The following is a 26794-nucleotide window of genomic DNA, read 5'->3' as shown; positions in this document are numbered from 1 at the left end:
ACACGCAGAGTCTTTCTACCTACATCTTAGCTCACAAGATAAGCATCAAAAGAAGGGTTGCTACCTGCCAACGAGTGCCTATGGAGTGTACTCACAATTAATTAGATAATAGAAGAGGAGTTCAGAAACGACCAGATTTAACCCCAAATCAGTGAAGCTTCCCAGGGCTTAGGGTTAGAGCCCTCCACCTTCAGACTTGGTTTTTCTAACGATCAATGAGCCTTTTAAACTTAAATAAAGGGCCTTTGGAACACAGGAGTGATGGGAGTGATAAAGGGCCACGGGAACACAGGAGTGATGGGAGTGATAAAGGGCCATTGGAACACAGGAGTGATGGGCGTGATAAAGGGCCATTGGGACACAGGAGTGATGGGAGTGATAAAGGGCCATTGGGACACAGGAGTGATGGGAGTGATAAAGGGCCATTGGCACACGGGAGTGATGGGAGTGATAAAGGGCCATTGGAACACAGGAGTGATGGGAGTGATAAAGGGCCATTGGAACACAGGAGTGATGGGAGTGATAAAGGGCCATTGGAACACAGTAGTGATGGGAGTGATAAAGGGCCATTGGAACACAGGAGTGATGGGAGTGATAAAGGGCCTCTGTACGCCTATGAAGATATTCCATTAAAAATCAGCCGTTTCCAGCTACAATAGACATTTACAACATTAACCCCGTCCGTTTCATGTTATTTTAATGGGGAAACCCAAGAACATTTCTAAGTGACCCCAAACTTTTGAACAGTATTCTATGTTTTGCATATTTATAATTATAGAAACTGAACAGTCATATAGTACTGAATAAGTCTTCATTTATCTTTTGGGGATCAAATAGCGTTTTTTTCCCTCCCAGTATTACGGTACTTTATTAACAGACAACACGCAACTTGTATGTACATGTATGTTCAAATACACATCATAAACATCATGTGCACATACAGATTACGGTAGTATTGAATGCAGACTAATTTGAAGAAAGGAAAGGTGAATAAATATGCTATATTTGGAGACTCACCTTGCTCTAGCAATTAAAAATATTCATACATTATGATTGTATATTTCTTGTTCCACAGAGAGGTTTTGCAAGGACTCGGATCCATTAATATCCTCGCTAATGATCTACTCAACCTTTAAGACATATCATTAATAAGTACCTTCCACCTGACATTGTCATAACCGAAAATGCCAGAAGACGAAGACATGATATGAATAATTCTTCTAATTAGACATATCCTAAAACCTTTATTTCTACACCAGAAAAATGTATGCCTTGCCTTAAACGAAGGAATACGTATAAAGCAGCATTATATATTACACCTAAAGCTTTGGCAGCCATAGATGAGTTAAATATTTAGTATCTCGTCTGTACTCTTCCGAAATACCAGCAGAATTCTCCCGAGGCATTGGTGCTGTAAGGCAGTGTTGCTAGGGGCTGCCATCTTGCTTTTTGCAAAATTCATGACTTGAAATTGAGTCATAATCGCAAGAATCCTTCCCAAGGAATAAAGAAAAGTATTCAGTCTGAACTAGATGTTATTTTCCTGCAAGGAGATTTGGTCAAATAGGAGCACTGGGCGGTCATGGGGCAGTTGGGATGTTATGTTGACAAATGCAAAGTTATGCATTTTGGGAAATAAATACATGTGTAAATTATAACTTAAATAGGGTCATATTTGGGAAATCACATATGGGGATAATTGTAGACAATAAACTTAGCAACAGTGCTCAATGTCAGGCAGCTGCCAGTAAGATGTTGCTATGTATAAAAAGAGATATTCAATCATTGGAGGAAATTTAGCATTTGCAGCTAAAGTCAGTGAAGAGACGGTGATCTACATTCTCAGTACGTTCTCATACACATGAGTTAGGTGTTCAGCTTGGCCGTCTGATGCTACGTTACATGACCCTGTGCTCAGTGATGTGTTTACCTTGAGCATTTTCCAAGGCCTGACTGCCATATCCCTGTGATCCATGTTTTTAAGGCATACTACCTACAATGGAAGCTGGGCTAGTCCTCCATAGTGTAAATGGGCTAGTTGGCTATATTGAGCAGCGCTGTACAGGGGAAGCTGATCTCCCAATAGGGCGAACTGCCCCCTAGAGTTGGGTGTCGGCCGCCCCACTGAACCTAGGGTTGCCACGTGGCCGGTATTTCACCGGCCCAGCCGGTATTTAGGGCCCCATGGAGGGGGAGCGCCCAGAGCCAGGGCCCAGGGCCGAACTGGCCCACCGGGATACCGCCAAATTTCCCGGTGGCCGGCAGACCAACATTCAAAACAGCTGCTGAGCGGCTGCGAGCAGGATTGAAAGCCGTCGCGTCCGCCGGCTCCTAATGAAATTAAAGGGGCTGGCGTGCACGCACCGCACCGCCCAATGGCCGTGCCTCAGCACTTCGTCCCACTTTTCTGGAGGCAGAGTGTCCCATGATATTCCTTTTAACCCCCTTTATGCCACTTGTCCTCCAAAAAAGCCTTTTAACCCCCTATATGCCACTCTGCCTCTAGAAATGCCTTTTAACCCCCTATATGCCACTATGTCCCATGATATGCCTTTTAATCCCCTATATGCCACTCTGCCTCCAGAAATGCCTTATACCCCCCCCATATGCCACTCTGTCCCATGATATGACTTTTAACCCCCTATATGCCAGATTATGCAAATTAGCATGGTTGGTATTTTTTTTGCAAGAAAGGTGGCAACCCTAACTGAACCTGAATACACCACTGCCTTTGCTAGTAAGGTGCACTGAGTAGCGGGGGGGGGGGGATTGGGGGGCTCCCTGAAATCCCGCACTCACCAACATGTGCCCTGTCTATTAATTGCCCGCTTTGTCTGTTTCTCAGCAAATACCCCTGCCACAAAAGAGGGACCTTAAGAGTTTAGGAGGAAAAAAGCCCCTTTACTTGCCTGCCATATACTGGATACATTTATCTTTTCATTAATTTTAAATATCCTCTCTAAATAAATCTTTTGAAAAACATCTGAAAAAAAGTTACTACATTTATAAACAACAGAGTGACATTTAGAAAGTCATACTGTATACACAGGTCCACAAAAGCAATGTTTGTTAGAAAAAAAAAATCTTGGAACAAAGGAAAATAATGCACATATATAATCTCATAACTACCGGTATATAAATGAACAAAAGAATCTACAAACATTTCTTCTTCTGGTGCCAAAAATGACAATGAGAGATAAATTATTCATTATAACAGTGTCAAGACAGTTTTAAGCAGCAGAACACACTGTTTTAGTAATTATTCCGCATTAACACATGAAAGGCGTTTGCAAGCAAAGTATCATACCGTGCGACGTCACAACACGCATTTATCACTAAAATATTTGGTTTCCAGATATAAGTGTTTGCGATCCATAAAGATCTGGATTCTGTTAGTAACGATGAGACATTTATCAGATTTGTAAAAAAAAAACAACTAAAAAAGACTTTCAGTGGAAGTTACAGATTGAAGTTTCCACTCACAAGTCGAGTGGTTAATTAAGGGTTAGCTCCATTGAGTAGACCCGACTCCGGGCACATGCCCTTGCATGCTAAGACTTGCAAATCAACTCACAGATTCAATATTCTGTGAGTTGTTTGCAACTTTAAATTGCCTGCGACTTTAAATTTTGCAGATTACAGACGAGGACATGCAGTGTCAATGCGCACTCGCATATACTCACCTGTAACTTGCAAAGCCTGCAAAAGAAAAAAAAAATATATATATATATATATATAAATAAATATAAGAGGGGGATACTATAGAGGAGGGACTCACAAGTCACCATGCAACCCTCTGGGTTTGGGAGGTGAAGTTAGAGTGTTGGAACTAAAAGTCCAACTTGCATTTAAAGGCACAGGCAACTCTTATATTCAATAGTGAATGTGGGAATTGCCTGATTTTTATACTCACATGCACTTGTTTTTTTAAGTTTGGCAACCTCACAGAATAATCTCCTATAGTATCAGAATAATATCCATCAAGTTTGACCCTTCCAAGTACCAATATCTGTTGATCCAGGTGGCTGCAAAAATACGAGATTTTCATTCAATGTTTTTCCAAAGAAGTGAAAAAAAATCCTTCCTTCCAAAGGTAATCCATTGTTCCCCTGGATCAGTATTACCTATGCTGAAGTTAAATTGTTGAATGCCTATATTTCATAGAAAGGCACCTAACTTTAATGAATTGATAGAATTTATCAAAATTGTATCACTTGGCAGTGGATTCAAAATCTCAACTTTTTCCCATATCGTCATATGAGTGTAAAGACCCCCAGGCAGGTACCCTACGTAGGCGTCTTGTCTCAAAGGTAATTAAACACAATCTGGAAAGGCTGTCATCAGAGCTGGGAACTTCCATTCTTTTAATTATTTTTGTCTCTGAATCCTTTCCAGTTCTGTGATGTATTTTTTTTCTATGAACTGAAGCCCAAAATAGTGCTGCATACTCAATATGTGGTCTTACTAACGGTATGAAGAGCCAATATCATGTTCTAATTGTGTAGTAAAGGCACATTTTACCACTGATTTATTTCCATATATTCTATAGGTAAACATGGGAGAAATGTAAGCTTTGGGATCCTGAAAGGTTTTGTTTTGATGGTGTCTACACCGCATTAAAAGGTGCGCCGTGCCTTTAAGACACAAAGCCCCGGGATATGTCATGTCCCGCTGCTCTATGTCTTAAAGGTACGTGGCGCCTTCTCATGCAGTCTATGGAGGCTGCGTCTCCCCTGTAATCGGCCCATTGAGCAAATGAATACTGGGGGGGCTAGTCACCCAAGAGGGTGATCTCACCCCCCTCTCGTTTGGAAGTAAGACAACTGGTCCCCCCTTTGGACCTGCCACCCTAGGCCAGAATATGTCACTTTCTTTAAGGCAAGAAAGGAAGATGGCAGGAACAGGCTGGCTCTGGGGGCAAAATTCTTAACCAGCCCACTCGCGGAGGCAGGAACATGGCAGGGTCTCGTAACACAATGTCCTGCGAAGGAGGTCATGAATGATCAGTAGGACCTGCAAATGATGATCATATTATTCTGAGCCTCTGAACTTTATAGTCATGAAAGGACCACATTTTTATTACAAGCAGCTGCTATTCCGACTAATATATTGTAATAGTTTCCAAAAAATAAAGAACTATCAATTTATTGGAATTACTAATCTGTTGGCGCTAAGGATCCTTATTGAATTATTCAAAGTTTTAACGCTGGCCCCCAATGCCGCTAATAATGAACCTGTACATTTTACTCGTCATTTCCAGACACATCTCCAGACATTCTCTACCGCCATCTGTGACTTTTGTTTCTCGTATTCTATGTATTCCTCCATGTATTCCATGTCTACAGAATTTCCTTTCCGCATATATTATTGATACTTCACCAGCCCTTAATAGCTTCAAATATTCATCCAAAATCGTTTTAAGGAGGCTTCTCAGCCACGTACCCTCTAGAATAATCAACATGGATGATGTCTTCCACAAACCTCATACCTGTTCCTCAGTTGACTTAGGGTCCCTCGCCCTCCAGCCATCATATACACCTCTGAGCCCCTTGGCATGTCCTGCTAGCCAGTGCACAAGCCAGGTCCAGTGCTTGCCCACAAAAGAGCTACTGGGGTCTTACAAGACCCCCATAAGCATGCGTAGGAAGCCTTCTCAACAGAAGTGCTTTAATGCCAGCTGCTTAGTAGCAAAACTGGCACAAAAATCGGATTATACTAGGTACAGGGCATCTGCAGATCTAGAGCTGCAGCTTCTCCTAAAGGTGAGTGTGGTTCTAAATATATCGTTTGTCGATACACACTAACATAGCGGGTAGCCCAAGGCAACAAATGTTAGAGACACCTACACCCTACATTTATGCATAGATCTCCGGCTGTTCCTATATCAAATATACCCCGTGTTTATTTATAGATGGCATTTCTACCTTTGCTAGTTTTCCTTACGCACGCGTTGTCATGGTTACCATGGTGTTTTGTTTTGAGATAAATGCTAGGTGCCTTTTTTATATATATGTATATTTTATTATCATTTTATAAATCGTGCAAAACATTTAGCAGACTAATGATCTGTCAGAGATTCCTGTAGTATGTACTAAGCTCGAAAACACATAGGTAGAAAGCATTCAGCGTTCTTTTTTCTTATAAATCATTCTCATTCTCATTATTTACTGCAGTTTTTGCAAATGTAGCTGAAATGGGTAATTAAAGTGATATACTGAATAATAAAGACAGAATTTTGATTTTAGAACTACTAAAAAAGGACCTTAAAATGGGCAGCTTAAGACCTCGTATGTCCTCACCAACAAATAACATTTAAGTACTTTTGAAGTGCTCAAATTTGCATTATTTATCTGTAAGAAAAAATAATCAAAATCACTTTCCTTGCTAAAACAATGCAGTCCCAGAGCTGCAGCGCGCCAAACCCTGCCGCAGTCCGCTTTTGGCACCAGTATTGGCTGTCAATCACCATCAGGATAGCGCTCCAGTTGACCTCAAAGAGAGCACTTTCTGCACACGTGTGCTCATTTAGATCCCCAGATATTGTATGCATTTGTCTTCGGAAGCTGTAATTAATAATGATGTGTTTCTGTTTTTGTTTGTTTAGGTAATGAGCTCAAAATATAATGTCTGAAGTTCAAGGAACAGTTGAGTTCTCAGTGGAGCTTCATAAATTCCATAACGTGGACCTATTCCAAAGAGGGTGAGTGTGCGGTAGAACAGGATCTCATATATCATTAAATAGGAGCCTTTGCCTACCAGCTAATGCCATAATTACATTCATTTATTAAGTCTACCTAAATCAGACTGGGATATAAAAATTTGCCCTGGTGCTTCCACCAAAGGGATGCAGTCACTTATCAAACAAAGGTTAATAACTATACATTGAAGCTGTCGCCCCTGATTCCAAGGCTTTTTAACCCAATCTTATGATCTCGGGGTAAATGGGTAGATTCTCGAGCTCACAGTCTGAAGCTGCCTCTTTGTATTAAAATTAAGGCCTCTCTCACTGCTATAGAGGCTGAAATCCCTGCTTGAATACAGGTCACTCAATTCAAATTATCTTCATACACAATGCAGATAATATTGTGTATGACCACCATGGAACCATCAAAAGTGAAGGGTCCACAATGTCCGGCCCAATCAGCTTTCCCAGAGCCCTATTATCATTAAAACATTATTATTATTATTATTATTAAAAAAACAGCCTTTACTTTTTTTTCCGTATGGTCAGATGTGTTCTGACCTTGAAAACCGATATACAGTTACGGTAATATTGGTTGATTTTTGAGATCGGACTGACAATGGGCCACATCATGGTCAATAATTTTTTGGCTAGAAGATAGACTGCACCCAAGCGGACAAATCACTCATTTGGCTCTTCTGAGTGTGAAAGAGTAGAGAGAGTCTTTAGTTGAAGCTCAAACCTATCATGGGGCCAACTGAAAAAGAAATGTCACATGAGCTTTCAGGACCATAGAGATCTCTTCCTTTTTCTATGTTGGCCCAATAAGACATATCACCTTTAGCTAAAGACTCTTCTCTCGGGTTAATATGGCTATGTTCATTTTTCCTACAGTAGAGGCTACCTCGGTCAATCTGGAATTAAACATAGTTTGGCTTCCTGATGTCTGCGCACAACAGGCACTCCTGTTAGTGGAAAATGATCCTCCTCATTTCCAAATCTGTCTTGAAGCTCCATGCTTGAGCTCTTATTCTGCGGAACGGCTTTTATTCATCCTGTCCCTGGCTTATCGGCAGCTTCTGGCCCTATACTCACACCAAAGCTTATTGAATCCGCTTTGATGGGCTTGTAGAACCTCCTCCACCCTACCAACTCTCCACTTCGGGTCTTAAGGATCCTCAGTTGTCCTCCATAGTGGCTCGGAGCTCCAACATCTTCTTGAAGCCACCCAACAGAGACTCGTTCCTCTCATCTCAACTATTTGACCCATTTAATCTACCTATTTAACTAGCAGAGACATCTTCCCTCATTGCCAAAAAGTTGAAAAACCCCAAGCTGTACGTAATTTCCAGACAACGGGAAGTTACGTTAGAAAGTAAAATGGCAAATGTTAATTAACGCAAGCATCGCCAGGCTGTTAATCCAGGGAGGAATAAAACCATAATGGATTAACAAATCCTTTTTTAGCCTATGTATGCTGGGTTAAAAATGTATTTATTGTGGAGATTTATAAAGGGATAAAATATTTGACCTCAATTACAATGTTACTGTGCGACTTTCCCGTCCACGAAATATAATCAGAATATTTTCAGCGTGTTTTACGTGATAAATTATATATACTGTATATATTATATAATATTATATATATATACATTTATATATATTAAGACGGGTTGCTCTTCCACCTCTGTGTCGGTTTGTATTGCAGATAAGTTTGCTGCCATGGCGACAGGCTTTATGTATGCGCGTTTGAATGTATATATCATGATCGGTAGGTTAAATGAAGCAGCACCGACTCACCATGTTAACTGTCTGCGTGCCAGGCGAATATATCGCCCGCCATTCTGGAACCCGTAAAATTAGATATATGTAGAATAAACTGTATATTTTAAGATATTTTTAGAAATTATAGACAGGAATCAGTAAAATTATTTTTAAGAATTCATTTCTTAGGCATAGCTGCCAACAGTCCCGAATTTTCTGAGTATTCAAAGACGACCAGGTTTGAGTCAGCAGAAGATTGTCGGACTGCTGGAAGCTGCCTGAATCACGTACTCTGCGTGAAGAAAGGAGATTAGGCTCGGTTCGCTAGAGCAAGAGATTGCCAGAGAGTTCTTTTTTCAACTCCAAGTTCAATGTACATTATGAAGGGTCAGCCCAAGTGAGCTCCTACTACACCAGCATAGACTGCCATTGATTTTATACTTCCGTGGGCCGGTTAGGGGAGGTTAGAGGCTCTTAAGCCTCACTGCTTCAACAGGACAGTACGCCAAAATCGTGACTGCTCCCTGTAAATTAGGACAGTTGGGAGGTACGTTATGTCTGCAGTACAATTTAAACACATAATGGAGGTACAATATCTGGGGGAAAAAATAGATTTTAATTTAGTTAAGAGCTGTGGCTGCAACCCCCCCCCCCTTTAATATATATAGAGAGAGAGACATTAGCAGATGAATGTATTATCGATTGCAGAGAGAACGCTTCGGTTTAATCACCGTTGCTGCAAAGACTGATAAACACGCATATAAACGTAGCATATCAATAAAATTCTGCTTTTTTTACATAAAATATTCCTTTAATCAGTTTATAAAGGTAAATAATTTGATGAATAACATTTTTATTGTTATTTTGCTGACTATTGTTATTTTGGCCCCCCCAACTGTCCCGCCTATCCCTACTTCTGTACCGCAGGCGGGCCGGTGGAGCACAGAAACTAGGCGATATGATGCAGCCCCACCCCCACCTCCTATTGGCTCACCTCCAATTTTGTGTGCCGTGCCACTTATGCTTCAGTGCGGCTCTTTGTCCCGCCCCCCTTGGAGACGCGGCGCTGGAGGGGGTGGGCTCACAGAGTCAATAGAGTTCCTCGTGGGCGTGTGTTTGGGTCCTGGTGTGTATTTGATCATCTGTTTCCTGGCACTTTACTTTCTGTAGAAATAAATAGCTCTATTTATTTTTTACTTATTCAGAGATAAAACGCCCTCCTAAATTTGTAGTGACTTCAGATGACAAAACGATCTAGACCCTGAAATCAGTGGAAAGCAAAAGTAAAGGTTAAATTAAATCAGTGGCAGTAAATTGTGGCTTCAGGCACCCCGTGTATGATGACTTTTTTTTGGTGTACTGATTACTCCCTCTCCCATCACATCACTTCAATATGTGTTAGAAAATCAGGAAAAAATGGGCGCAGATGGTGGGCTGATTCGGTGGCGCAACGGGCCACTTGACTAGACTTGCCCCCCCAGGCCATAGGCTGGCAGCCCTCCCCTGGTTGTACGAGGGTGATTAAAAAAAAAAAGTGCCCCTCTTTCACATTTTGAAATGTTGGGAGGTATGCATGGGCAGTTTCTTGTTAAAATTATTTAAAAAAATGTAGCAAAATAAGGTTTTTTTAATTTAAAACAGCAAATATATTCTATTCGTGTGTGTGAATTTTTTATTTCATGTTTGTCATTATGTTAAATATCTTAAATTAGGGAAAAAAACAACATTATTTTTTCTATTCTACCCCCACAGGTATTATCATGTAAGAGCCACTCTGAAAATATCATCCAAGACACCTCACAGACTGACGGCAACACTCGTCGGGCAAACAGGTAAAATAATTAGTATTGATTATTAATTGGTCTTAAAGGGGAAATTATCTCTTTTTTCCCAAATTAGGTCAGACCCCAGGTCTCAACCCCAAATGCAATATATTAATCATGTGCTCATTTAGTATGAATATTAAAATGTTATTTTATTTTTATATTCTAGTTGTGCTGGATGTGGGAGCTGTAATCTTGCTGCCACATCACATCTAATCCTAAAATACGTGTGATTGTAGCTTTATAGATAAACAGCACGGCTGCCACCAATCTCTAGCGCTAGAGGGTCCTGCTCGCTCGGGTGAAAAAATGTCCAGGAAGTGGCTTACAACTTCCTGCTTGGACCCAAACAAAACAGTGTTCACTGTGAGGTCATGCGAAGTCAAAAAAAATAATTGCACAAAACCCCCAAATAAGTAGGAAAAATAAAACATATAACCAGAGATATAGCTTTGTCTGCAAATATTGTCTATGCAGGAAGTATATTTAGTAGATAAATTCCTTAATGTATATGAGAGGCTACAGGCTGTATAAAAATAGCTCAAATCTGTAAAACATTGTATCTCCTTTTGAATATTTGGGAAGCTGAAAGAATGAAACCGCACTTAGAACAGGCATTCAGGATGAGTACATTGTTACCAGTGGGGTACCTCAGGGGTCTGTCCTTGGACCCGTTCTCTTATTAGTGATATTGCAGAAGGTCCTGATGGTAAGGTACGTCTATGCAACAGGGTTGATGTTCCTGGAGGGATAAACCAGTAGAGAGAGGCAGCAGCTCACTGCAATGGAGATAGATATCCATGTAATAAGAGGGAAGGCGAGCGGGAGGGAAAGAGGGAGAGAGAGAGATAGAGAGGGAGGGAGGGAGGGAGAGAGAGAGGAAGGGAGAAAGAGAGGGAGAGAGGAAGGGAGAAAGAGAGGGAGAGAGGAAGGGAGAGGGAGAGAGGGAGGAAGAGAGGGCGTGGTAGTGGACTGCTTTGGGATGCGGGACCCGCCAAATAAGAGGAAGGGAGAGAGAGGGGGGGGAGAGGGAGGAAGAGAGAGAAGGAGGACGAAAAAGAGAAAGGGGTAATAGAGAATGTGTGGTAGTGGACTGCTTTGGGATGCCGCTCCTGCCAAAAAATGTGGGCGCGGGCGGTGTTTCAGGTGTTGCGGGCGAGAGCAGGCATTTAGACAGTGTACCTGCGGGTCCCAGTAATCCCGCACACTCCCGCAAGGCTGCCTTTGCGTTGCTCCCTCACAGCGTCCCTTCTCTTGTTCCACGCAGAAACCCACAGCGGAGTCACGTGATGTGATGTCGCTTCCCGTGACTCCGCGGGGTTCCTGGGCGGAACAAGAGAAGAGACGCTGTGTGCGAGAATATGCTATAATACACTAAAGATCTTTACACGAAGAATTGAAACTTGCTACACAAATAGGCGTTCGGCTGATGGAATGGCGGTCCGGGCCTAAAGCAATAACTCACCCTTTCTAGATGAACGAAATGCTTATGGTGTTTTGGGAGCAGAGCCAGAAACCGATGGATAATTATGAATGTGCGACCGTGAAATTCAATCAATTTATGCTTGATTTCAGCAACTGCTCTCCTGTTCCCAGGCGGGCTTTCTCTGAATTTAAATGAAGTGCCTGTTTAGAGGCTTTGGGGGGAAAGCTTTTTCATAAATCCGATATAAATGCATTTGTTGACTGTTTTTTTGTCAAACTGTTTCGAGCTGCAATATTAAGGAGGCACTAAATGACTACACGCTAGCCAATCCAGTTGTATCTTATTGAATTGATTGCCATGTATTTGGGGTCTGGACTGTCCTGATGGGTGGGACCAGTCTGATATGCTAATGAGGGGGTCAAAAAAATGATGCCATCTAGGGAAGGCCATTTCAGCTCTGACCGGTCTTTCAGTTTTACCGTATTTGCTCGATTATAAGACGACCCTCATTATAAGACGACCCCCCAAAACCTGAATATTAACTTAGGAAAAAAAGAAAAAGCCTGAATATAAGACGACCCTAAAGGAAAAAAGTTTTACCAGTAAATGTTAATTCATGTAAACTATTTTTTTTAATAAAAGCTATGATTGAGAAAAATATATATATTTTTTTTTATTTCTTGTATTTTCCAACCTGTCCCCCAGTTACGCACATCTGCCCCCAGGCTTGCCACACCAATATGGCACTGTGGCCCATGATATGCCTTTTAACCCTCTATATGCCACTGTGCCCCATGGTATGCCTTTTGACCCCCTATGTGCCACTCTGCCTCCAGAAATGCCTTATACCCCTATATCCCATTCTGGCATTTAGGGGGTTAAAATGCATATTATGGGGCAGAGTGGCATATAGGGAGGTATAAGGCATTCCAGGAGGCAGAGTGGCATTAAGGGAGTTAAAAGGCATTATATAGAGCACTCTGCCTCCAGAAATGCCTTATACCACTATATGCCACTCTGGCATTTAGGGGGTTAAAAGGCATATTATGGGGCAGAGTGGCATATAGGGAGGTATAAGGCATTTCAGGAGGCAGAGTGCACTATTAAATGCCCCCTTAACGCCACTCTGCCTCCTGAAATGCCTTATACCTCCCTATATGCCACTCTGCCCCATAATATGCCTTTTAACCCCCTAAGTGCCAGAGTGGCATATAGGGGTGTAAGGCATTCCAGAAATGCCCTACACACACACACACACACACACACACACACACTTACTTACCGGTGCTTCCAATTTCCTGCTGTATTGCCGGGGCAGCGGGTTGACGTCTCATTCCGCGGCAAATACCTTCCCCGGCTGTCAGAGATCAGGAACTCTGGAACTCTGATCTCTGACAGTCGGGGAAGGTATTTGCGACGGACGCATACAAACCCCCGCTGCCAACTTCACCTCCGGAAGCGCCGGTAAGTGTGTGTGGGGGGGGGCGACGACAGGAGGATCCAGGTCCCCTGCAGCGGTGCGGGGGATCTGGATCTTAGTCTCCTAATCAGACCTCTATTTGAGGTCTGATTAGAAGACGACCCCGATTATAAGACGAGGGGTATTTTTCAGAGCATTTGCTCTGAAAAAAACCTCGTCTTATAATCGAGCAAATACGGTACTTCATATTTCTCCAATAAACTCCCTTTATCTGCAGACCTGGAGGCCGCCATTGTTGTCAGTCATGTGATATTTCAGGTGACTTTCCCAGCTCAAACACCACACTGAGCTGATGCTTTATGGCGATGCTAATGAAGTCTGTTCCTCCACAGACTCTCATTCATCACAGTTTATGGGTGATTAAGACTATTGTTTCCCACAGGCAGTATGGTGGGGTGGAATATCCGGCAGTGCAGGGTTTTTGCTGTGTTTACTTCATGTGACATCTTGTGATGTCACAACGCACCATATTTCAGGAAAAGTCGCGCGTGTTGTGAAGTTAGATCGCGGAAACAAAGTTTTGTGTTGTATTCACAGCAGTGCCTTCTTTTTTTCTATACAGCGTTTCTTATTACTTTGTAGAGTTTCACAAAAGACAAATGTTTGGCAAAAAAAAAATAAAAAATGGAGGAAAACAAGAAAATGGATTGTCGTCAAAACGATCTCGTATAAACAAACGTGTCATGACGTCCCCTGGGGACGGAAATACAACAGAAACACACGAAATGCTAATGTTTCTAAATGAAAGAAAAGTAATTTACAAAACACAAGGATGTTAGAATCCACGCGATTTATCTTGGAAGCCAAACAAATATTACTCAAAAACGACAAAGAATAAAATAACGGCAGAAAGTGACTGATCGGCTAATTTAAAAGGAGAATTCTATGTTGTATTAAGTGAGACGGTTCCAAAACGCGAGGGTTAGACACATCATTTGTTAAGTGGAGACATGCGGGGAGATATTAAAGAGACAAGAAGTCGGATTATAAGACTGATTATAATTAAGATACTTTTTATGTAAATTTTATGCAAATTTATATTTCTACATAGAATTTGATGGCAGACAAGATTCATTTGATCCATTTTTCTGATATAAAGACTCAGACCTTAATCAGGCGTTGGTCTCGTCTTAGATTCAGGAGCCGTATGTCTATCCCATGCATGTTTAATACCCTCACTGTATTACCCTCTACCACTTCTGCTGGGAGTCTGTTCCATTTATCTACCACCTTGTCAGTAAAGTTAAACTTCCTTACATTCCATCTAAGCCTCCGACCCTCTAGTTTCAGATGATGACCTCTTGTTCTAACGTTTCTCCTCCTTTGAAATAATCTCCCCTCCTGTACTTTGTTAAATGTTTCTAATCCCTCCCCTCTCTTAGCCCTCCTGGAAGCCGTATATATATATATTGTGACACGTTAAACTTCTTTGGTTATTTTTATTCTGCAAACCATTCATCATTTTAGTTGCCCTCCTTTGAATTATCTCCAGAATGTCTATCTGGAGATGGGGTCTCCAGAACTGTCCCTAATACTCTAGGTAAGGTCTGACAGAACCTCCTCCCTCTTCCTGCTATTCATGCCACCAGCCATACACCCCAGCACCCTGCCTGCTTCCGACACTAATGTATGGGGAGGGGCCGCTCCGTTGCCACAGTTTGCTCGGTCAAAAGAAATATTTGTGAACTTCTTGGTCCAGATGAGTTATTGAGAGTTTTGGCTGTAACATTCTGTACCGGGCATTCATCACATACATGCTCTGTCAGACAGACACTAAAAGTGTCTAAAAAAATAAGTTATTGCTGCTACCTTGCCGGATTCGGGAACATCTTTGTAGAGCTTTATATAACATCAATATAAAGTACCAGGTGCTTTACGAGATCCGATTCTGAGACCAATTATGTGCACAAGTAACGCATAACAATACAAACAGGCCAATAACAGGAATATATTTATGGTAGGTGCTGGGTTACAAATTATATAATATAACCCCCAGCGCTGTATCCAGTAATATAACCCCCCAGTGCTGTATACAGTAATATAACCCACCAGTGCTGTATACAGTAATATAACCCCCAGCGCTGTATCCAGTAATATAACCCCCCAGTGCTGTATACAGTAATATAACCCCCAGCGCTGTATCCAGTAATATAACCCCCAGCGATGTATACAGTAATATAACCCCCAGCGCTGTATCCAGTAATATAACCCCCAGTGCTGTATACAGTAATATAACCCCCAGCGCTGTATCCAGTAATATAACGCCCAGCGCTGTATACAGTAATATAACCCCCCAGCGCTGTATACAGTAATATAACCCCCAGCGCTGTATCCAGTAATATAACCCCCAGCGATGTATACAGTAATCTAACCCCCAGCGCTGTATCCAGTAATATAACCCCCAGTGCTGTATACAGTAATATAACCCCCAGCGCTGTATCCAGTAATATAACCCCCAGCGCTGTATACAGTAATATAACCCCCCCAGCGCTGTATACAGTAATATAACCCCCAGCGCTGTATCCAGTAATATAACCCCCAGCGCTGTATCCAGTAATATAACCCCCAGTGCTATATCCAGTAATATAACCCCAAGCGCTGTATCCAGTAATAACCCCCCAGCGCTGTATCCAGTAATATAACCCCCAGCGCTGTATACAGTAATATAACCCCCCAGTGCTGTATACAGTAATATAACCCCCAGCGCTGTATCCAGTAATATAACCCCCAGCGATGTATACAGTAATATAACCCCCAGCGCTGTATCCAGTAATATAACCCCCAGAGCTGTATACAGTAATATAACCCCCAGCGCTGTATCCAGTAATATAACGCCCAGCGCTGTATACAGTAATATAACCCCCAGCGCTGTATCCAGTAATATAACCCCCAGCGCTGTATCCAGTAATATAACCCCAGTGCTGTATACAGTAATATAACCCCCAGCGCTGTATCCAGTAATATAACCCCCAGCGATGTATACAGTAATATAACCCCCAGCGCTGTATCCAGTAATATAACCCCTAGTGCTGTATACAGTAATATAACCCCCAGCGCTGTATCCAGTAATATAACGCCCAGCGCTGTATACAGTAATATAACCCCCAGCGCTGTATCCAGTAATATAACCCCCAGTGCTATATCCAGTAATATAACCCCCAGCGCTGTATCCAGTAATAACCCCCCAGCGCTGTATCCAGTAATATAACCCCCAGCGCTGTATACAGTAATATAACCCCCCAGCGCTGTATCCGCTATTATAACCCCCCAGCGCTGTATACAGTAATACAACCCCAGCGCTGTATACAGTAACATAACCCCCAGCGCTGTATACAGTAACATAACCCCCAGTGCTGTATACAGTAATATAACCCCCAGCACTGTATACAGTAATATAACCCCTCTGTGCTGTATACAGTAATATAACCCCCCCAGCGCTGTATACAGTAATATAACCCCCAGCGCTGTATACAGTAATATAACGCCCAACGCTGTATACAGTAATATAACCCCCAGCGCTGTATACAGTAATATAACCCCCCAGCGCTGTATACAGTAATATAACCCCTAGCGCTGTATACAGTAATATAACCCCCCAGCGCTGTATACAGTAATATAACCCCCCAGCGCTGTATACAGTAATATAACCCCCCTGTGCTGTATACAGTAATATAACCCCCAGCGCTGTATACAGTAATATAACGCCCAACGCTGTATACAGTAATATAACCCCCAGCGCTGTATACAGTAATATAACCCCCCTGTGCTGTATACAGTAATATAACCCCCAGCACTGTATACAGTAATATAACCCCCCAGCGCTGTAAACAGTAATATAACCCCCCTGTGCTGTATACAGTAATATAACCCCCAGCGCTGTAATAACCCCCCAGCGCTGTATACAGTAATATAACCCCCAGCTCTGTATACAGTAATATAACCCCCCAGCGCTGTATACAGTAATATAACCCCCAGCGCTGTATACAGTAATAACCCCCCAGCGCTGTATACAGTAATATAACCCCCAGCACTGTATACAGTAATATAACCCCCAGCGCTGTATACAGTAATATAACCCCCCAGCGCTGTATACAGTAATATAACCCCCCAGCGCTGTATACAGTAATATAACCCCCCCAGCGCTGTATACAGTAATATACCCCCAGCGCTGTATACAGTAATATAACCCCCCAGCGCTGTATACAGTAATATACCCCCAGCGCTGTATACAGTAATATAACCCCCCCAGCGCTGTATACAGTAATATAACCCCCCAGCGCTGTATATAGTAATATAACCCCCCAGCGCTGAATACAGTAATATAACCCCCAGCGCTGTATACAGTAATATAACTCTCCAGTGCTGTATACAGTGATATAACCCCCCACGCTGTATACAGTAATAACCCTCCCCCGGTGCCATATCCAGTAATAACTCCCAGTGCTGCAGACCTGGAAGCTGCCATTGTTGTCAGTCATGTGATATTTTGGGTGACTTTCCTGCTCAAACACCACACTGAGCTGATGCTTTATGGCGATGCTAATGAAGTCCGTTCCTCCATAAACTTTCATCAGTCAGAGTGTCCGACTGGGTCATTTATTCAGCTTCCTGAAAACATTTATATTATCCAAAAACTAGAACAGATTTATAAAAGAAGACACAGTATTTTGGAAAACATAATTTTAATCGGATACTAGTGATACAGACATTTGACAGGAGTTGCACTTTAACCAGTTATACGCCATGGTATGGGGGGGTGCAGTTCATTTAATTTGCACTAATTGATTTCAGCTACTTTGACTTTGAATCTTTAATTCCAGTTCCGCTAACAAAAAAATAATAATTTCCCATTCATACCCACGCAAGCACTTGGTGGATTAAACATAATTACTGACTTAATTTATTTTATATAGCTGGTGATAGAATCATCCCTTTTTTTAAGATGATATCATGGAGAAATAGACTGTTTTAAATGGTTGGATTTGGTTATAATCGGATACGAAAAATGCTAAAGAGAAAGCGTCCATGTTTCTGCTATTGACACATTCCGGGGGTCTTCTCCTCACTGACTCCACAAACTTAGGTCAAGCCCTGTGGACTCGATGCCGGTCAGGGTATAAAAGTATAAAACTGCTGAGGTATGCGGAATTCCAGGGATTAAGCTTTAACCTTGAATACCCAACTGAACGATACGTGTATTTCTCACGTATAATTATGATCATTATTACTATCGCGGTGGATTTACTCTAAATACGGGTATAGAATGACATTGTTCATTTTTTGGAGAGAACCTTTCATTTCTCATCCTTCCCAAATAATGAACGAATCATCATTTTTCAACCAAATCGCATTAAAAGTCAGGCTCAGCCACTATTCACGTCGAACCTAATTTAATGATCTTTCACTGGCATTCTTCAGCATTCTATCCATTATTATCGAGGTTAATGTTCTGCAGCTAAACATCTCCTTCTTTCTCTGGTTTTCAAGTGATGTTCCTAGGCCTCTTGAGTATTTGTTGAAATTATATATATATACTTATAGATATATAACCACCACAACCCAATACACAAATTTACATTTAGATGGGTATTGGTTGAGAGAAACAAATTTCAATTTGACTTTTGACATTGATGGAAGACATCATGGACTTTTGGCAGACCCCAGGTTCAGGGAACGCGTCTATCATGGCTGGCTGGCTGAGGCTGGTTATGAAGAATGCATTCAATATATGAAACTTGGAGTTCCATGCAACAAAGTAAATTGGAGTTAGGAGTTTTCTTATTTTTTTCATATTGTGAAACCAGTTTTTTAATTGACCATCTAAAATAGTCCATACATTTTTATATTCAAACTTGAGTCAGCTTCGCAAGCCTTGTGATCGAGGATGAGCTTTTATCAGACGAAAATTGGTGTTTGCAAAAAAAAAAAAAAAAAGGTAGAGAATGATGTGGTTACCCCCTCATAATTGGGTCCTGTAATTGTGGAAATAATTCAAGAAAATATAATAATTTTTTTGTGGCTGAATAGTATAAAAGAGTGGACGGGTCGGGACTGAAATAAGGAAAAACTGGTGTAAATGCAAATGGGGACCTATATAAAATTGTAGGTAATAATTTAGCGCATGTTGGAGGTTCCAGAGCATACTATTGGACTGTTTGTTGGGGTCTTTGCTTTTCTTGGTACACTTGCTGACCTTTTTTGTCAATTTGTGAGTAGATACCCCGATATGAAGCAGAATGGGGTCTTAAAAGGTCTAAAAATTAGGTAAATACAACCTGAGATGAACAAGAACACGTGACCTATTACACTGTGTCATAATTTATTCAACAAAAATAAAGCCAAAATGGAGAAGCCATGTGTGGAAAAACTCCCTTACTGCTTCTATTGGAATTAATTCGTCTTAAGTTGTATTTACCTAATTTTTAGACCTGCTAAGAAACAGATAATTGTTATTATGTCCTGATTTGTAAAGCCATAGAATTCAAAGAGAGTGTATTTTCTTTTTCACACAACTGTGTCTATATATATATATAATTACAATCAATAACAATTATGTATGATTAATCACAATTCTGTTATTTGTTTCTATAGATGACAGCGAGCTATACCCAGCATGCGTGTACGACAATGTTGTTTACAGCCGAGTGTTTCAGATCCTTTACAGAAACGAGGACCTTGTAATCAATGATGTCATGACATTTAAAGCCCACCTGCTCTTGGATGGAGAAAGGGTTTGTATTTATATAATACTGTATTATTCCTTATCAATATATTATACCGTAAGCTATAAACAGCGGGGCAGAGCTGCCCAGAGCTGTGAATCCTTAAAAAGCAGAGCGGCGTTGGATGGCGTCTTATCCCAGCGCTTAGCAGTCAGAACAGCAGTGTGTAGGGGAGGCTGCCGGCGCTCTCTTGGGTTAAAGTGACAAATTCCCCTTTGCTCTGGGTACATGGAGGTTGATTTATAAAAGTATTAACGGTGCAAAAAACAACAAAAAATAAGTGTAAACTATAAAAAGTGGCACATGCCGAGCATTAATAATTTTGGGGTTTTTATGCCTTCAAAATATGACGATTCCAACTGCTATTGTACTGCACTACGGAATATAATTGTGCTATACAAAACAATAAATAATAATATCCAAAAAACTGCACTATGGCACCAGGAACAGAAGTACGCATGAAGACATGATTATACATGTGCCGCAAGCGCTATTTTAGGTACTTTATAGGCCACCCCCTACAGATCCACTTTCCAGGATGAGATCCCCGAAAATCAAATAATAAAAAATAAAGCAGAATGTTGCTGAATTACTCATGATTCTTTCAATGAGGGGGAACTTTTTTTATAAAATAGTTAAAAATGTTTTATTTGGGTTTTTTTTCAGGTCGAAGACTCGCTGAGTGAAGCAGATTTCCAGTTGAAGTTAGATTTGCATTTTACCGACAACGAGGCGCAGTAAGTGAAAGGACAAGGACTTCATACAGTACAGTATGGCAAATGAGCCGAGGGTCCAAGCGGGGGTCCAAGCGGTCCTCGCACATACATCGAGGGATTAGAGCGACGGGATAAGAAAATTAGTCGGAGAGGGGAAAGTTAGGATACCAATTAGTAGGAAGTTTCAATAATCCGGGGTGGGATATCGGGAAATCTATTAATATTTTAGTAGTCTTTTGTTTGAGGAAAGGACTTGATATTCCGCAGGTACAGGTGGAAAGATTTGGTGACCACTGGGATGTAAGGGGTGAAGGAAGACCTATTGTATTTTTATTTCTTACAGACTCAAAGACATTTCAGGAGTACCGTTGATAAGCAGCCGTACCCTCGGCCTCCATTTTAACCCGAGAAGAGGACTACACCATCACGTCCCTGTCATGTTTGACTATTTCCACCTGTCCGTGATTTCCGTTACGGTCCATGGCTCGCTAGTAGCCTTACACCAGCCGCTGATAAGGTAACGCACGCACGTCTGGCCCGATAATGTGAATTAATCATAGTTATTAATGTGTTGGCCATAAGGTTAGGTGCGAAATACAAATTATTGGTCAAACAGCGGGAATATTTTCTTGGTTTCCATGGTGACTGGCTTTATACCTCTCAGAATCTTCCCTGTGAAGCCTTTGGAAACGTATTTACAAAGACCTTGACCTCAAAGTAAGAAGAAAACACAAGCAACGATTTGCTTGCATGACCAGCACTTAAAGGATTTAACAATTAATACTCCCTTTTGCCCAATTGGATAATAAATGTGATTTCCCATTTTTATCGTAGCTTTGCTCGGCCAGTGAAGGGTTCGTGGTTGGGGAAGAGCAGCCAAGAACTGGTGACGGACCAGGCAAACATTTCACTGGAGAATCTTGTGTTTGGTGCCGCGTATTGTAAACCAGCTTCTTCCGAGGTAAGCAAGACCTTCCTGATTTTGGCCGACCCAACATGAAAATGTCCCCAAGTACAGACATTTTGAATCAGATATCAGATTATATATGTAGGGAGTTCTTATTTCGGGTTACCAAGAGGTCCACATCTACCCAGCCTCTTTCACAGCATTGTAAATGGAAGCCTTCGGATGTATAATCGCAAAACAGACGGGTGAACAGGATAGGCGTAATAGGCAGTTATATTCACTGCAGCAAGACAGCAAAATGTCCATTCACAAGAAGTTTAATTGGATTCTGTCGATTTCGCCGTTGCAAGTCTTCTTTTGAGTCCACTCTTCGATGTCCCTATGCAGTTGATTAATGAGACTCTCGGGTTGAGCTGAGTCGAAGGTTGAGTCATACGAATTCGGCTGCCCGTTTGTGACGGACCTCGTAACGATGTCGCTTACAGGGAGAAATCTCTTCAGCCATTTTCAAAATGCTTAAAAAAATGATTCCAGCGTCAGAGCTGCAGCAGCCGCAATCTGGCACGTGAGCCCTGTGGGTCCGCCAAACATCTACCGCTTCCCTGAATCACTGCTTTAAACCTAGTTCCCGATCCTTGATCCACTTCTAAAACAAGTTTCAAATATCTAAAATAGTCTTTTATTATTATTATTATTATTATTATTATTATTTTTACAAAAAGAGGCCAGGAAGGAGCAGGATGAGACAGGGAGTGTAGAAAACATCATCAGTACAATTAGCCTTAAAAAGTCTCTGGAGGGTACTGGCAGTAAGTACATCACGTGCCAGAAGTTGTTTGGCCAAACTCTTCAGCCTCTCGATGTTGGGAAGCGCAGCGTGGCTTGGGCATATAACCGGTGAATGGATGGCCGATGCTGACGGTTTCACATAAATCGTTTGATCCAAATAGTATTGTTTTTTTTGTGTTTTTTTTGTCCGCAGGGCAGCTGCTACGTCCCATCGGAAAATTGCATCCAACACGCTTACAAATGGCATAAGGATCTATGCCACCTCCTGCTATCTGCGTATAACGGGCTTTGCTCGTATTACATCAGCATTTTAAAGGAAATACCAGAATTATCACAAACTGAAATAGGTAGGTGTTTATTTCCAAGAAGCTGCCCCTGGGGCAATCAGTTTTTTACTTTACTGACGGAGTGGTAGATAAGACGAACAGCCTCCCATCAGAAGTGATAGAGGGTAATACAGCGAGGGTATTAAACATGCATGGGATAGACATACGGCTCCTGAATCTAAGACGAGACCGACGACTGATTAAGGTTTGAGTCTTTACAGCAGGAGAAACGGGCGACTAGACGGGGGCCGAATGGGGCCGATCTGCCGGCAATTTCTGTTTCTGTACCTAGAGCTTCTGGTTCAAGTTCGGAAGAAAGTGCACCTGCTTTAACAATATTATCACATCCCGGTTTACTAAGCAAACTGAGAGTCTTTCCTCTTCTGAGTTCTGCCATTAACATTTAGGCTCTGGCTACCCGGAGCATAAACCTTGCAGGACGCGGCCAGGACTCCCCGCCGACGTCGCGGGACACATCCCCATTTAAGGGGGAAATGGGCGGAGAGTGGGTGTGTCAGCTTTATGAATACGGGGTAACACATGGTCCCCCCATTCTATGGATTTAGTATGTTTCATCAAACAATAAGAAATACAAAGTGTGTTTCTTCTACAATATTTCTGTGTATTTGGGTGACCACATTTTGGACACATATCACATGTTGCTGAACAACACACGCAAAGTGCTGCCCCCTGCAGTATGTAAAATGTATAAACCCAAACAATGGAATCGCTCGGTTATACGTCCTACATACTGCAGGGGGCAGCACTTACATCGCGTCCTAGTGACGGCAGAAAAGCACCATTGACACATCCGCCCTGTCCTTTTTGGATTACTTTGTCTATTTAGTAGCTCCTTAAGATCACACGAGTTGATCATCAACATATGAAATGCGTTTATGCCATAAAAAAAAATGGCTGATGGAAAGCATGGGCTGGTTGGGGAGATCCTCAGATCTGCCCTGACCACCTACATAAGTGAAAAAAAACAGGGGAGGTCTAGGGTGTTGCACCTGAAATGTTGGGGGGGGGGTGATGACTCTTATGTAGGTGGTCTGGGCAGATCTGAGGATCTCCCCAACCAGCTCATGCTTTCCACTGCCCCGCAAAATTGGGAAAAGTGGGGCAGCTACCTCGGGACAGCAGGAAAGTGCCCGATAATCGGGACTGTCCCACAAAAAGCGGGACTGTTGGGAGGTGTATTATCCTTTCATTTTATTTACTGGAACAGCTGTAGAATTTTCTGTTTGTAACTCGCGGGCCGATTTAAAGCCCCTTTCTGTATTTATACGGCTGATTTTTAGCTAATGTGTAAGCGATGTATTTTTTAAATGTGCTTTTTTGGAAAGCGCCCTGAATTGGCACCCGTATCTTATAAATGAATGATAGTCTGCTTTTGTTTTTCAGAAGAGCTGGTGACAGAAGCCACGTTATCGCAACTATGTAACCAGCTGCAGGTAATGCGATAGCAATTTAACCCCGTAACACCCAGAGAGACAAGAGAACAATACCACTGGTTTGCTTTTCATGTTCCTAATTTAAGAGTTTTGGTTTTCTTTTCTCCCCAACAATTTTTAATATTTCTTTACAATAAGCAACCAAACATTGCCATCTTTTATCTGTTGAAACACCCCCCAAAAATGCAAAATATCTACAAAAATTAGAAATGCGTCACACTACTGCTTAAAGGACCAGAATTTAGGAAATGTAAATACATTTATTAAATTATAAATATCTTTAAAAGTACCTTAAATCATGCTAAAAAAATTATGTATTAATTAGATTAGTGTAGTTTAATATAATATTTCCCACACAAAATGTGTAAGAAATGGTAAGTTCCATCAAAATACTGAAGTAAAGAGGCAGACAAAGTAACATAACATCATAATGTAATGGGACGTCTAGTTTTCAAGTTGACTTGAATGGACCCCATAGTCTTAAATGGTCTCCGTTGACTTAAATGGATCACATTAACCTCAATGCAGAATGCAATGCACCTTCCAAACACTAGAGGCTGCTGGTGCATGGGAGTGGATATACATGCAACCTCGTATCCCGGGACCATTTTTTGGTCTGCTGACCGGGTGTAGATGGAATATCATTTTTCAGGGGAAGGATGTTGTTTCCTTCAATGTCTTTTCTTTTTTTATGGCCCCTTTCCTTGGGCTAAAAATGAGGATCAATGACTTCACCTACTAGTTTATATGCCAATGCAGTGGACCACCCATGTGATACCCAAAGGGTAATATGGCCTTTAATAAGATATGCAGATTAAAATAAAGTAAATTAAACAAAACCTTTTCCTCTCACTGATTTCTGGGCCTAGAAAGTTTTGTGACTACAAATTCAGGATTCTGGATAATTAAAAATGAAATAGTTATTTTAGGGATACACCGAAATGAAAATTCTGGACCAAAACCGAAAATTCAGGGTTCACTTAGCCAAAACGGAAAATGACCCCCATACACTTTTAATAAAAGTAAGTTATACACCAAAATTGTACAAAAAATTATATATTATGATTGTTAACAGCAATCTCAGGCATACCCAGATTCCAGCATGTACTGGTTGGCTGGGCATTGTATTTTTTGTCCAATTTTAGTGTGTAACCACACTTTTATTAAAAGTAACGCACCACAATATGACTTGGCATGATAGGAGTGTGATTGCTAACAGCAAACACACTCTTTTTATACCCAGGCAACCAGTAAATGCTGGAACCTAGGCATGATGGGACTGTGATTGCTGTTAGCAGATTGCTGTTAGCTGTTAGCAATCACACTCCTATCATCCCAAGTCAGCCAGTTAATGCTGGTACAGGGTGGCTGTAAGTGCAGACCCCATACTGCTGGCAGCATCAATACACAAGGGGGGCAGCTAGCCAGGTTTCAGCTTGTACTGGCTGACTTGGCATGATAGGAGTGTGATTGCTAACAGCAATCACAGTCCCATCATGCCTAGGTTCCAGCACTTACACATCCATGCTATCACACACACAAATTCATTCATTCACAGATTCATTCCCTCACAGGCATACTCATTCAAACACCCCCCCCCCACCCCCTTACCTTCACTAAAGCTCTCGATGCCGATCACAGACTTCAGCAGGGGGCGCGGCCTCCCTCGTTCTCCCCACAGAGGAAGCAGGACTGGAGCAGATTAAATTTAAAACCCTAGTCCTAACATTTACGGTCATCCATAACACTGCCCCCCCCATAACACTGCCCCCCTAATACTGCCCCCTCCATAACACTGCCCCCTCCATAACACTGCTCCCCCCATAACACTGCTCTTCCATACATTTCTGCCCTTATAAGCAAATACTCGATCCTTACGTTCTTCCCATGGGCTAAGGCTCTTCTCCTCAATTATCACCTCTTCCTTTTCCCATCTACAAGATTTCACTTGAGCTGCCCCCATATCTCTGGAATCTGCTCCCAAGGAACCTTCAGAATTCACCCTCCCTCCCGACATTCAAGAAACATCTAAAAACCCCACTTCTTCAGAGAAGCCTCACCATAACTTCCCTGTCATCGATACAACCACCAAGCTACCTCTCGCCCTTTCTCTATGCCTTATGTTTGTCACCCCATTTCCCTCTGGATTGTAAGCTTGCGAGCCGGGCCTCTCCACCTAATGTATCGGTTTGTCTTAGTCTGTCAATTCTCGTCTTGTCAGACCCCTTGAATATTTGTATTGTATTAAGCGCTGCGTAAACTGTTGGCGCTATATAAATAAAAGATAATAATAATAATAATGATAATAACTTGCAGGAAAAGGTTGGTAGGTAGGGACTTTTTTATATTAACTTTATTATCTCTACCCCACGGGGTAGGGTCGGAGAGGTAGGTATCGCATGGAATCCGTACATATCGAGAGGTGCATCCTCTGAAACAAAACTAAAACTGGTTGCTCATCGTAATAACCGATAATGCATATTTACACACAAACTATTATTAAACGAAAACACAAAAAAATTACAAAGATGCATTAAAGTACATACAATGGACAGAGCGCCCCTTTAAATAACACCACAATCAACAGGTAATTGTAATAAAAGCAGATAGTTATTCCAAATCCAAGTACATCAATGGTTCATCAATCCCTGGACCCCCCCCCATGGGGGGATTTGCGTATCCATGCCCTTGTGTCACACAGCAAG

At 41.8% G+C, this 26794-nt stretch overlaps 1 protein-coding gene across 1 annotated transcript in view; it reads left to right on the top strand.

Annotated features, from left to right (window-relative positions):
* The window catches only part of FAM135B (family with sequence similarity 135 member B), a 66599-nt gene that overhangs the window by 19417 nt on the left and 20388 nt on the right, over positions 1-26794 (top strand). Inside the window, exons 2-9 of the mRNA XM_053466356.1 lie at positions 6605-6700; positions 10199-10278; positions 19767-19906; positions 20564-20634; positions 20957-21130; positions 21448-21574; positions 22503-22656; positions 24040-24089. Of these exons, the coding sequence (XP_053322331.1) occupies positions 6624-6700; positions 10199-10278; positions 19767-19906; positions 20564-20634; positions 20957-21130; positions 21448-21574; positions 22503-22656; positions 24040-24089 (873 nt within the window). The 5' untranslated portion in view covers positions 6605-6623. The remainder of the gene's footprint in view (positions 1-6604; positions 6701-10198; positions 10279-19766; positions 19907-20563; positions 20635-20956; positions 21131-21447; positions 21575-22502; positions 22657-24039; positions 24090-26794) is intronic.

Source organism: Spea bombifrons, chromosome 5, assembly GCF_027358695.1.
Source record: "Spea bombifrons isolate aSpeBom1 chromosome 5, aSpeBom1.2.pri, whole genome shotgun sequence".
In the NCBI taxonomy this organism is placed as follows: Eukaryota; Metazoa; Chordata; class Amphibia; order Anura; family Pelobatidae; genus Spea; species Spea bombifrons.
Note: the sequence above shows the minus strand (reverse complement) of the source record. Positions and strands in the feature narration are given on the sequence as shown.